We start from the raw sequence: 14,137 nt of genomic DNA on the forward strand, positions 1-14,137 counted from the left end.
ACCAGCAAGCCGACCTTTTCGTCATCCATCCAAAGAACATCACCTCCTATCTTCCTTACAACTATAGTTCTTATGGATCAAGATGTTTCTTTTGAACTTAAGGAAGAATAAATTCAATTTAGCTTAATTAAGATAAATAAATATCTATGTGTTACAATTTACAAAGATTTCAATTAAAATTTTTCACATAGATTGATGATTATATCAAAAGTTATATGATCAATCATAAAACTGAACTTCTTACCTCATTATAATATAACTTTATGTTTGTGTAATTATTGGATTATGGTTAGTTTACTACCAATCTTAATTATTAATTTTATGTATCATGCATATAGTTTTGTTTATTGAACAAAATTTGACTGCTAATTTCGATTCCATCATACACATATTATATGATGGTGGAAAAAAGAAATCTAGTACTATCGTAGTACATAATCTTTCCATTTATTATTTAACATGTCATTACATAGTTTAAGAATATGAAAAAATAAATCAATTTTACAGTTCAATTTTCATGAACACTTTTAATTTCATCAAACTAGATTCTAGACGTAGATGAGTTTTTACTAGTTTATCCATTAATTTTAACCCAAAAAAAAAATGTAAAAAACACTATAACAATTTTTATCTGTTTCGATGTTTTCTTCCCGAGCATCAATTTTCATCGACAGAAACTGGTTTTTCGTGACGTAATTTTGATTTGTCGGCCAAAATGAAGGACCTACATTTTTTTACATATTTATGTCGATGCAACTAGGCAGTTATCCCGACACATAATGCGTTGGTCAAAGTTTTTAAAAAATCTAATTTTCCTTTTCCCCCATTTTTTCCTTCCTCTTTTTTCCTAATTCCCACTTTCTTTCCCTCTATTTCCTTTCTCATTCCACTTTTCTACCATTTTTGCAAACCCCGAACTTAGGTTCCTTAGATAAGCATGTATAGCCAAAAGGGGTGCTATATTACATTTTTTTTTTTAAAAAAGTAAATAAATACGTTGTTTATAGGGATTATGAAGAAAGGGAAGGAAATATCTTAAATGAAGAAACTCAATCATTGTTCTGCTAGAGGTACCAAGAGAGGCTGACGTGGCAACTTATTCCTTGAATTCAGGAAGCGGCAGAGAGATTAAAAGGGAAGAGAAACTTCAAAGGCATGGTTTCGACAATTGACAAGAGGAAATCTCGTAAATTCGGTGCCATTTGAAAGCTGGGGGAAATCTAGTATTCGAGGTGGTCTTGTTGGAGAACGATTGTAAAAGGAGAAGAATGAAGAAGGAGAATTTGCAAGAGAGGCAGAACCACGAATTAATCCGAACCTGTGGTGAAATTTGGAAGTTCCAAGCCAAACTACAAGGAAGTTTGGGCTGAAATTTTAGAGTAAGAAAGCTATCTCAATCTAAACAAGTTTGTAGAAGGAAGTTTCTTGAAAAGAGCTCTAGATTTTGAGTTATGAATTTTTGAAATTGTACCAAGGAATTGGGCATAAGCAAACAGCTGCTTGTGAAGAACAAGCAAGCAGTTCAACGTGGAGAATTACAACGAGACTTTGTAATGAGGGTATCATTCTCGGGGGAAATCTCGCTATGAATTGAGGTGAGCATCGCTAAGAATTTCACAGGAAAAGCCTGGTATCGCTCTAAAGGGTATCGCTGGTGTCCCTGTATCGCTCTAGCGAGTATCACTGGTGTCGCTGGTGTCGTTCCAGAGGGTATTGCTCTAAAGGATCTCGCTAGTGTCGCTGCTGGGGATCTCGCCAACATCGCTTGGGGGGCAAATGCCGATATTCCAAAAACCACATTTAGAACGAGATATGGACATTACGAATTCCTTGTAATGCCATTTGGATTGACAAATGTCCCTACGATATTTATGGATCTCATGAACAGGGTATTCCATCCCTACTTGGATCAGTTCATGATAGTATTCATTGATGATATACTGGTGGATTACTGTAGTAGAGAGGAGCGTATTATCCACCTGAGGATAGTACTGCAGACATTGCGAGATAAGCATTTGTATGCTAAATTTAGTAAATGCGACTTTTGATTAAATCAGGTAGTATTTCTTGGTCATGTTGTTTCAGCAAAGGGTATTAGTATACACACCCAGAAGGCAAAAGCAATAGTTAATTGGGAACAACCCACAACTGTTTCAGAGATACACAGTTTCCTGGGTTTGGCAAGTTATTATCGGAGGTTTGTGGAGGGTTTCTCTAAGATAGCTCTTCCGTTGACGAACCTGACCAAGAAAGGCGTGAAGTTTGAATGGTCGTTGGAGTGTGAACATAGTTTCCAGGAGCTAAAATGGAGACTAGTATCAGCACCAGTGCTTACCTTGCCTATTCCAGGTAAGGAATTTGAGATTTATTGTGATGCGTCCCGACAAGGATTGGGATGTGTGTTGATGCAAGATGGAAAGGTGATTGTATATGCCTCTCATCAACTTAAGAAACACGAGGGCATTTATCCCACGCATGATCTGGAGTTGGCAGCGGTATTTTTGGCACTGAAGTTGTGGAGACATTACCTATTTAGAAAACGTTGTAGGATATTTACAGATCACAATAGCTTAAAATATATCTTAGATAAAAAAGAGTTAAATTTAAGACAACAAAGATGGATTGAATTGATTAAAGATTACGACTGTTCCATCGAGTACCACCTTGGTAAGGCTAATGTTGTGGCAGATGCACTAAGTAGAAAATCCTCGGAACCCAAGGCCATTGTTGGTTCAATAACAGGAATGCTATTGCAAGAGTTCAGGAATTCCAGAACTGCCTTATCAGTGGAACCGTCAAGGGGAATGATAGCTACTTTTTAGATAAGGCCGACCTTAGTGGAAAACCTTATGCGGGATCAGTTGGAAGACCCTGATTTTCAGAAAATTGCTGATGATGTAAGTAAGGGCATCAGGGATGACTTTCAACTAGGAGCAGACAATGTTCTAGAAAAGGGAGGGAGAATGTGTGTGCCTAACAAGCTACAACATAAACAAGCCATTCTAGAGGAAGCACATAGTTCGGCCTACGATATGCATCCAGGTAACACCAAGATGTATAGAACTTTGAGGAAATCTTATTGGTGGCCTGGGATGAAGAGAGACATAGCAGAATATGTGGACTGATGTATAATCTGTCAACAAGTAAAACCTGAAAGACAAAGACCGGCAGGATTACTCAATCCACTTCCATTGCCTGAGTGGAAGTGGGAGCATGTGACAATGGACTTTCTATTTGGATTGCCTAAAACACCCTCAGGATTTTATGGTATTTGGGTAATTGTCGATAGACTGACTAAGACAACCAAGTTTATACCAGTAAAAGTTACTTTTACACTAGACCATCTAGCTAAGATTTATGTGGATAGGATAATCAGTCAATATGGAGCCGCAGTGTCGATAGTGTCGGATCGGGATTTGAGGTTCACTTCAAAATTTTAGCCTAGTTTACAGAAGGCTATGGGCACTAAATTGCATTTCAGTACGGATTTTCATCCGCAAACAGATGAACAGTCGGAAAGAACTATACAGACACTAGAAGACATGTTAAGAGTGTGTGTACTACAATTCAAAGGAAGTTAGGATACATAACTATCATTGATTAAATTCGCCTACAACAATAGCTACCATTCTATTATCGGAGGCTCCCTATGAAGGATTGTATGGCCGACCTCGCAAGACTCCAGTATGTTGGAACGAAGTCGAAGAACAAAATTTACTGGGTCCAGAATTAGTTCAACAAAAATCAGAGAATGTGAAAATCATCAGGGATAATCTTAAGGCGGCTTGCGATAGACAGAAGAGCTACGCCGACAAACGAAGAAGAGAACTAGAATTTGAATTTGGAGAACGAGTATTTCTCTGGGTATCTCTATGGAAAGGAATTCTCCGGTTTTGGAGAAAAGAGAAGTTAAGTCCACGATACATCGGGCCATATGAAATTGTGGAACGAGTTGGTCCAACAGCCTATAGATTGCTGTTGCCGATGGAGCAAGCTCGTATTCACGATGTATTTCATGTGTCGATGCTAAGGAAATATGTGCCTGATCCTATGCACATACTAGCAACATAACTAGTACAGCTTAAAGAAGATTTATCTTACGAGGAAGAGGCTATCGAGATTTTGGACAGGAAGGATCAGGTACTCAGAAATAAGACGATTCCTTTGGTGAAGGTTTTATGGCATAATCATGGGATTGGGGAAGCAACCTGGGAACTTAAAGAATAAATGAGGAGGAGATACCCTCAACTTTTCAGATGACAAATTAGGTAAATTTTGAGGACGAAATTTCTTTTAAGGGGGAGATGATTGTAAACCCTAAACTTAGGTTCCTTAGATAAGCATGTTTAGCCAAAAGGGTTTCTATATTACATATTTTATTTTTAAAAAAAGTAGATAAATATGTTGTTTATAGGGATTATGAAGAAAGGGAAGGAAATATCTTAAATGAAGAAACTCAATCATTGTCTGGTTGGAGGCACCAAGAGACGCTGACGTCGCAACTTATTCCTTGAATTTAGGAAGCAGCAGAGAGATTAAAAAGGAATAGAAATTTCAAAGGCATGGTTTCGACAATTGACAAGAGGAAATCTAGTAAATTCGGTGCCATTTGAAAGCTGAGGGAAATCTAGTTTTCGAGGTGGTCCTGTTGGAGAACGATTGTAAGAGGAGAAGAACAAAGGAGGAGAATTTGCAAGAGAGGCAGAACCACGAATTAATCCGAACCTATGGTGAAATTTGGAAGTTTCAAGCCAAACTACAAAGAAGTTTGGGCTGAAATTTTAAGGTAAGAAAGGTAACTCAAATCTAAACAAGTTTGTAGAAGGAAGTTTCTTGAAAAGAGTTCTAGATTTTGAGTTATGAATTTTTGAAGTTGTATCAGAGAATTGGGCATAAGTAGACAACTGCTTGCCAAGAACAAGCAAGCAGTTCAACGTGGAGAATTACAACGAGACTTTGTAAGGAGGGTATCGCTCTCGAGGGAAATCTCGTTAGGATTTGAGGTGAGTATCGCTAAGAATTTCACAAGAAAAGCCTGGTATCGCTCTAGAGGGTATCGCTGTTGTCACTAGTATCGCTCTAGAGGGTATCGCTGGTGTCGCTTCAGAGGATATCGCTCTAGAGGATCTCGCTAGTGTCGCTTATGGGGATCTCGCTAGTGTCGCTTGTGGGGATCTCGCTAGTGTTGCTTGAGCGGATCTCGCCAGCATCGCTTGGGGGGATCTCGCCAGCATCGCTTAGGGGGATCTCGCTAGTGAAGTTGTTTGTGTTGGTGGAAGTTCTTTTAATAAATAAATTATTTGAGATAAGCTAGGAAGTCTAAGTAGTTTTAATCATGAGTTATATCTTTTCAGGCCAAGAGGAGTTAGGGGAAGTGTACAAACCAGTAGGAGCCTGACGAACTGTGAGTGGCTAAGTAAACTCTAAGTTTTAATTTTCATGCATATCCGATCAAGTAAAGCACAGTGACATTAATGATGTTTTTACACTTCCTCAAGCAACAAATTATGGAAGAATAACTTAATGCATGTCTCCCGGTTTGTATGTGTATAGCATAGGCCAAGGTATGTTGTGTAACCTTTACAAAAGCTATGTTCTGATTTTGATATATGCTTTCTAAAGGGAGGATAGAGGAGAATGAATTCTTGTGTAAATGAGTGGCAATGGAATAGCTCTCGTGTAATACTAGGCTGTGGAACTTAGTGTGTGTTACAAAATACACATTTCATACCGAAGGACTTTTGAGAAGGTATCCAACCAATTAGGTACCGAAAGACACTTGAGAAGGTACCTATCCAATTCGATACCGAAGGACTTATGAAAAGGTATCCGGCCAATTTGATACCGAAGGACTTTTGAGAAGGTATCCAACCAATTAAGTACCGAAGGACACTTGAGAAGGTACCTGGCCAATTTAATACCGAAGGACTTTTGAGAAGGTATCTGGTCAATTTGATACCGAAGGACATATGAGAAGGTATTATAGAAGCTCGATACTGAAGGACAAATTTGAGAAGGTATCTGAGTGAAAGTATCTAAAATATGATGGTATTTAGTGGGGCCACGTGCTCGTAGGCAGTTATGAATGGGGGATCGGAGCATGGGTCTCTTGGCTGGTTGTAAACATTAGGAGCTAGAGCGTATAGGCTCGTTATCAATTAGGGAATAATAACGTTTAATGATGTTCCGAGAATGGCTTAAAGCTATATTTAGGGACAATTGTTGAGTTTACTCGTTTGTGTGTTTACATGTTCATAGTATTGCTATGCTTGTGCGTTATGATTCTATAGCCACTCACTGGGCTGTTAGCTCACCAAATTTTTTTATTCTCTTTTCTCAGGTAGTGGTCAGTTTCCTCAAGGTTGATTCTGCTGCTGCTTGCCACCAAAAGACTCGGCTTATTAAAAAGATTTAAGTTAATAATCTATTTGTGTACACATGTTTTGTAAAAGGGACTAGGGCTTCTCTAGGAATGTTTGGGCCTTCTGGGATGTTTCCTTTTTGTTTCCTGTAAAAGTAATGTTGTGGCTTTATGCGTATGTTTATAAAGTTTTGTAGAATCCCTACGAGAGGTTTGCTGTATGTGTAGATTGTTAGTGTTTGTAACAAGTTGGTATTTAAATTAAAAGACTTGGTGGTGGTTGCGGGCAATAGGGGCTAGTAACTACCACGGTCACGTCCTTTTCCTAAATAAAAGAGTATTTTGGGAGGGGGTGTGACAATTTTCCTCCCACTTTGCCATGTTTTTTTTCTTCGACCTCCTCCATTCACTTTTTTCTTTGCAAGCTTGGAGGTCCAGCGACCGCTCCTTCGATGTTGGCAGTCGTACACTCCTCCGACACCGGCACTGCACCCTCCTCCAACTCTGAAGTTGAACGTTGTAAGTTTACCTATGGTGTTATCAAAATGTTTTTTTTTTTTTTTTTTGATTAACATTGATTTTTCTTGAAAAAAAAAAACAAATTCAATAGTGGGTATTAGAGTGTCATTGACTAAAATAAAGATCTAATTGAAACTTCTAAATGGTACATTAGCTCGTTCCTAACAACTTTTTTTCTCCTCCTTTTCAAATGATTAAAATGAATGCATTAGAAAAGAAATGAAAAAAAAAAAGGAACACACCTTTTACATTACATTAGTGTTTACGACATATTTGTACCATAGGTTAGGCTTTTAGGACATTTTAAATGATGGTTCTAGAATTGAAAGAAATTTAGGTGAATTTAGGAGGGAGGGGTTCACAACGTGGGAAGAGGTTCCAACACATTTTAGGAACTTTCTTTTGGCTTAGTTATAGCTTTTGAGAGATGGGTTATATAATTTTAGAACTATTTAATTACTTATTTAGTTTCAATAGTTGTATAAGTGGATTTACGACATGTTCATAACAAAGTAAAATAGTTGTTTGTAGTGTTTACAACACGTTTGTAGCATAGTTTAGGCTTTAAGGACATTTTGAATGACGGGTCTAGTCTTGAAAGAAATTTAGGTGGATTTAGGAGAGAGGGATTCACTTCGATACTTTCTATGCATTTGTTGCTACTTTATGGTGTTAATGGCATTTAGGTGGAAATATGATATGTTCGTAGGGAGGAGGGGTGAAATGTATATGTTGTAATCAGTTTTTAGATTATCTTGAAGCCTAATTATGCACTTCAAAGGAACTTTGTTCTTGGCTTATTTGTAGGGATCCGAGAGTTGAAAACAAGAGGTAAAAGAGGTAAAAGAGTTACGTTCTCAAATTACTAACTCACTACTTTTGTGCAACAAATTGCTCAAGCTCACGTGCAATAAGTCAATTACCATGGAAGCTAAAGACGAGATCCTTATAGCAACACTTTCAATGAAGGGTCACGAGGTCATCTTAATCTTAAATGTGGAAGAAAAGGTGACCAACAAGGGAGTACCAACCAAGTATATATCCTTCAACTAATTTAATTTCGACATTTCAAAATTTCAAGAAGCTTAATCATTGGAACAAAACATAAAATTAATGAAATAACATTTGAACCACACCAATACTTAATCAACCAAGTAAGACTAAATTAGTTTATATATAATTAAAAGAAAATGATTTTGATATACACTTGAACCACACCAAACTATACTATCAACCAAGTACATATTTTTTAACTAACTTCATTCCAATATTGACAAATTTCAATAAGCATAATCATTGGAACAAAACATAAAATTAATGAAATAACACGTGAACCACACCAATCAAGCTTAATCAACCAAGTAAGACAAAGTTAGTTTATATATAATTGAAACAAAAGGATTTTGATATATACTTGAACCACACCAAGCAAGACTATCAACCAAATATATATTTTTGAACTAACTTCATTCCAACATTAACAAATTTCAACATGCTTAATCATTGGAACAAAAGATAAAATTAATGAAATTACACTTGAACCACACCAATCAAATTTAATTAAGCAAGTAAGACCAAGTTAGTTTATATATAATTGAAAGAAAAGGATTTTAATATACACATGAACCACACCAAGCAAACCTATCAACCAAGTACATATTTTTTAACTAATTTCATTTCAACATTAACAAATTTCAACAAGCTTAATCATTAGAACAAAACATAAAATTAATGAAATAACACTTAAATAACACCAATCAAACTTAATCAACCAAGTAAGACCAAACTAGTTTTTATATAATTGAAAGAAAAGGATTTTGACATACACTTAAACTACACCAAGCAGGTCTACCAACCAAGTATATATTCTTCAACTAATTTAATTTCACACTTTCAGAATTTCTATAAGCTTAATCATTAAAATAAAAATAAAATGAATGAAATTACCTTAAATTATTAAATTGAAAATTCATATGAAAATAAAATTTTACCTTTGCAAGCAAACAACTTAAACACCCACAAACTTGAAGAGATCCAAACCGGAGCTCGAAGATTGAAACACCGACGAGTACCAGACCTTGCGAATAGAGTTGAGACGGCAGATCTCATAAACTACAACGCTGACGAACGAATCAGAAGACCAATGAGTAGATTTGGCAAATAGACGACCAGATCAGAAAAACCCACAGCTAAATCTATAGATCCACATCGGCGACCCACGTCTACGATTGGAACCAGCTGGACGAACGGCGTGTTGACCCATTGGAAGAACAACCACGACGAATAACAACCGGAAGAACAACGCCAACGCGACGAGGAAAACCAACTGGAGAACACCCATGCGAAGAACAACGGAGAACACCCATGCAAAGAACACCCGGAGAAAACCCACACGCCAGGGAAGAACACCCCAAGAACACTCACGCGCCGATGAAAACCAACCGAAAAACAACTGGAGAACATCCATGACGATGACCCACCACCGGAAGAAGCCCGCGACGATGGAGATCCAAGCAACATTGGTGACGACAACGATTGGAAGTAATGTGCACGACCAAGCTAAGGAGAGAAGAGAGGGTTTGGTAAGAAAGAAGTTAAAGGAGAGAGAAGATTTGATATGAAATGGAGAAGATATTTTTTAATAAAGTATAAAAACAAAATAAATGAGAGGCCTTTAATGTCAATTTTAAACCGACATTGTAGCTCATCTCCAATGTCGATTTAAAACCGACAGTAAAGATCCATTCTTTTATTTAAAACCAACATTATACATCCGATTTCACTTTTTTTAACCAGCATTAAAGCCCAAAACTATTGTAGTGTCGGACGGGCAACTGGGGGGGGACATTGGATGGATGTGGGGAATCAGGATCGGGAAGGGGGAAGTGGGGTGAAACGCGGGAAAATGGACAGGAACGGGCGGGCCAGGCGAGTGGGGTAGGACCGGGCATGAAAAGGAGGGGACATTTGGTCTCGGGCCTGGTCGGGTCTGGGCTAGACTAGAAAACAGTGACGGGGTTGGATCGGGAGAGAAGGGAGGGGACGTTACTGTTCTTTGACCTAGTTCCGGGGCCGGTCGGGCAAGAAAACAAGAATGGGTGGACTAGGTGACTTGGGACTGGGGAGGGGTGGGCAGGACCAGGTCATCTTCGAAGTTAGCTATTGATTTTTAGCCTGATCCCGGGTCCGACTGGGTATGACAAAAAACTTTTCATTCAAGAAATAATTTGGTGAAGAGAACATTTTTTGGGGTTGTAAACAAATCAAATTTGGTGGAGAAATTTTTGTGTTGGAATATGAATAACTTTTTGTCAATTAATTTTGGATAAATTAATTTTTTGTGAATAAATTTTTTATGTTGAAAATTTTTGGTGAATTAATTTAGTAGGTTGGTTGTTAAAATTGCAAGTGAGAATTTAATAAGAGACATAAGAGTAATTGTACCACCAATATTTTTTATGCTTACATCATTTTCATCTTCAAGGGGTTAAAAAACTTGTTTTTCAAAAATAGGTCAAAAAATACAAAATCAAACTCCAAATAGGCTTTTTTTTTTTTTTTTTTCAATTTTGCATATAAATTAATGAATTTCCATAATTTTTCATATTTCCTTTACCCCATTAGGACAATAATTATACCAAATCTATGTCTTGATGCGACAAACATTTCTATACATTATTTTTAATTCTAATTAGAATGGTGCATTCAAATTCTTAGTCACTATGATTGTTAAGTTATTAGTTATTGAAAATGTGTTCAATAAACTTCATAAATTGTTGATGAATAAAAGTATATTATTGATTTATGTCTTGAAGTAAGAGTTTCGATATATATTTATATTGATACGTACATGATATATATGAAGAATTTATAGCATACGATTTATTTAGAAAATTGAAAATTAACACATTTCTTAAATTGTATGATACATGATCGTTTCCTCAAGTAGACGACATGGGTAATTTTGTGTAATATAATTACATATTATTAGATATTAAATATATTAAGTATTGCAAATAATAGTAATTAAATTGCAAACCTTATACTTCTATATTAAGCATTAGGCAAATGTAAAATGAAACGTTGCCTTCTTCAAAAATCATTGGTACGACTTCTCTTTCCAAACATTTAAAACTCTATTTGAAACAAAAGAAGAAAAAAAAAATAGATCCTAGCAAAACACTAAATTTAAAACCAAAATAAAATGATAAATAAAGCAATAAATCAATAGGTACGAACAATGTTTGTTGAAGGAGAAATTTTGGACCAATCACAAATTGTCTCGTCATTTACTAAATTAATGGCCAAATTCCAAATCATCAAATTTGAGACCAATTAGCAGTGGACACGTGTCTCAAATGGAAGTCGAAGACAAAGTCCAATGACGCCATGTGATTTCATCGTGACCGTTGAATCAGATAAGATTAATTTGACCCAATTTGATATTATTATTTGAGTTAAAATTCAACTATGTCCAAAAATAGGAGCCCACCACGCCCAAGCCCAGAGCCCTATAAATAGAGGTACTCTTCTGTGTTTTAAAAGTCAGGAATTTTATATTCCAGAAAACCTAGAGAGAATTCTCCAAACAACCAGAGAACTCCCTGACTCCTAAAGCTGACCACATCTGAAGAATGAAGTCATTTAGAGATACAAGCATTCTTCTAAGACTTCAACTCCGAGATCATCACGCTCTTCGCTTCCACAAATCAAGCGTACGCATTCGTTTGAGGGAGAATCAGAGGATCAAGTTTCTCTGGACGCCTCGTGCGAACACTAATTCTTTAAGAAGATCAACAAGCCCAAAGGTCGATCGTCTTTCATCAAGCCCAAAGGCCAATCATCCCTCTTTCGTTGATAAGCCCTTCCGTTCATAAGACCATGAAAGCTAGCCTTAGCCAGTGATCCATACACAGTCGATCCATACATAGCGGATATACCTAGGTGACCCAGTTGCATATGCAGTAGCTCCAGATCGATACCCCAACAACGTGATACGCGGTCAGAGTCTTGGTCTCCTCCCACTGCTTGGAATCTTATGGTTTCATGTTCTATTTCACTCCCCGATGGGGGTTCTTTTCACCATTCCGGGTATTCCCACTACGTCTAGATTTGGGGCCTATTGCTTTGATTCAAAAGTTGCTGATTCAATAGCGGCAAATTCTATCACATCGGGTCCGAGAACAAAGATTAACTGGTGCTTGTTCTTGCACCGGGGGCCGTTATACTAGGTGCTAAAGCATGGGTGTTTTGTATCCATTGATCAACAAGCCCAAAGGCTGATCATCCAAGAAAATCAACAAGTCCAAAGGCTAATTATTCGAAAAGATCATCAAGCCCAAAGACCGATCATCTGATAAGATCAACAAGCCCAAAGGTCGATCATCCAAGAAGATCAACAAGATCAACAAGCCCAAAGGACGATCATCCAAGAATATCAACCAACTTAAAGACTAAAGTTTATTTTAAAAGCATCCAAATATTATGTATTAGAGATTGTACTCACTTTCTACAAAATTAATACAAATATAAAGTTCAAGTTCCACGAAATACATTTCTGTTTTCACAGTACTTAAAAAAGAAAAAAATTGATATTTTATTTTGAAAATTAAGCTTATAAAATTTACTTCTATACTTGGATATTTTTCCTTTTGTTACCTATTATTAGTAATGTTTTGAAAAACTTGTTTTTCCTTTCTTTTTTTAAAAATTGATTAAGGATTCAAATGATTCTTTGAAAATAATGAAAGCGTGGTAAACAAATTAGGAGAAAAAGCTCTATCTTACTTATATTTGTAGCATCAATTTTAAACACTTATTTTGTAATTATTCTTTTTTTTTACAAATAGTTAAAAAAAATGGGGTGAAAAGATTTGAACTACATGGATGATTAGAATTTTAACATTCCATTATTATGTGATTTATGTTGATGGAAAAAATAGAAAGTAAGATTTACAAAGTTAGAGAGAGAAACTCAATTACTTATTTAACTAAATATAAAAGGGTGTGTTTTGGTACTTGCTAGAGTTCAAAAAGCTTGTAAAAAAATATCGTATATAGAAAGCATGTCAAAAACTATTCTTGTGAACATGGAGTTACAAGATGAGTTTCAATTGCTATCCAGTTTCTTTGGGTAATACGTTTGTTATTCATATTTTTTAGGAAATTTTTAGGTTGCTTTAAGAGTCAAAGTATCATTTGAGTACTTTTTAAGAGTTTTTTATTTTGGCTTTTAGAGTGAAAGTGCCTCTTAGATATTATTTAGGAACTTTTAAGTTAGTTTTGTGAGTCAAAGTGACTTACAGGAACTTCCTAAGGTCTTTTTAGAGTTAAAGTGTCACTTAAACAAATTTTAGGAGCTTTTTAGTTTGAGTTGGAGAGTGAAAGTGACACTTGGGAACTTTTTAGTTTGGGTTTGAGAATCAACGTGACATTTAGCCATTTTCATATTATTTTAAGAGTGAAAGTGCTTCTTGGACACTCGTTAGAAGCTTTTTTAGCTAGTTTTGAGAGTTAAAGTGACTTTTCAAAACTTTTTAGGTTTTTTTTAGAGTCAAAGTTTCACTTAGATACTAATAAATTTTAAATTTGTGTAGCACAAAAAGGAAACAAATAAGAAAAGTAGAAAAGGTCTCAATTTCAACCATTGTTGTGGGTCCTAATCCTTTTCAAAAGTGCAAAATGAATTATTATGTTGCAAATTCATTGTTGTTTTATTCATTATCAAATGATTTCTGACTAATAATTGTTTTTATTGAACTATAGACAAAAAAAATGGTGAAGATGTCGGCCCAATGGATATTTTTTAGAAAAGTCACTTCTCAGAGAAGGATGAGTGGGTAAGCGAAGCCACCAAAGCTGCATATGTACGTTGTATTATATTATACATGTGTAAATTTATGTTAAATATGTGTGTTTTAGTGGATTTAATTAGGAACTTGTTACATTGTTATGTGACTATCCTGCACCTATAGTTGCCGATATAGATACTTTTATTTCAACATTCTCTACATTTTAGGTGTGTTTAAGAAAGTTTATAGTTTTGTAGAAATCTTTTTTTTTTCTCTTTTGGTACTTTGTAAGTTTGAAAAGAAAAATTATTTTAGCTTATTTAGGAGGGAGGGGTTCCGAGACTTTTTAGGAACTTTCTTTTAGCTTATAAAGCTTTCGAGAGATGGACTATATATTTTTAGGACTATTGAATTGCTTATTTAGTCTCAAAAGTCGTATAAGTAGATTTACAACATGTTCGTAGCA

General features: G+C 35.9%; 1 protein-coding gene across 1 annotated transcript; it reads left to right on the forward strand.

The window, feature by feature from the left end:
- The first annotated feature begins 2,849 nt into the window (after positions 1–2,849).
- On the forward strand, positions 2,850–4,071 carry LOC150032622 (uncharacterized). The gene is made up of 2 exons (XM_090306958.1): positions 2,850–3,042; positions 3,623–4,071. Exons 1-2 carry the CDS (start codon positions 2,850–2,852, stop codon positions 4,069–4,071), a joined length of 642 nt encoding a protein of 213 aa, XP_090163084.1.
- The last annotated feature ends 10,066 nt before the right edge of the window (positions 4,072–14,137 follow it).

The sequence above is a fragment of the Benincasa hispida genome, chromosome 11, assembly GCF_027475165.1.
Source record: "Benincasa hispida cultivar pf3 chromosome 11, pf3_genome.v1.1, whole genome shotgun sequence".
NCBI classification, from domain to species: domain Eukaryota; kingdom Viridiplantae; phylum Streptophyta; class Magnoliopsida; order Cucurbitales; family Cucurbitaceae; genus Benincasa; species Benincasa hispida.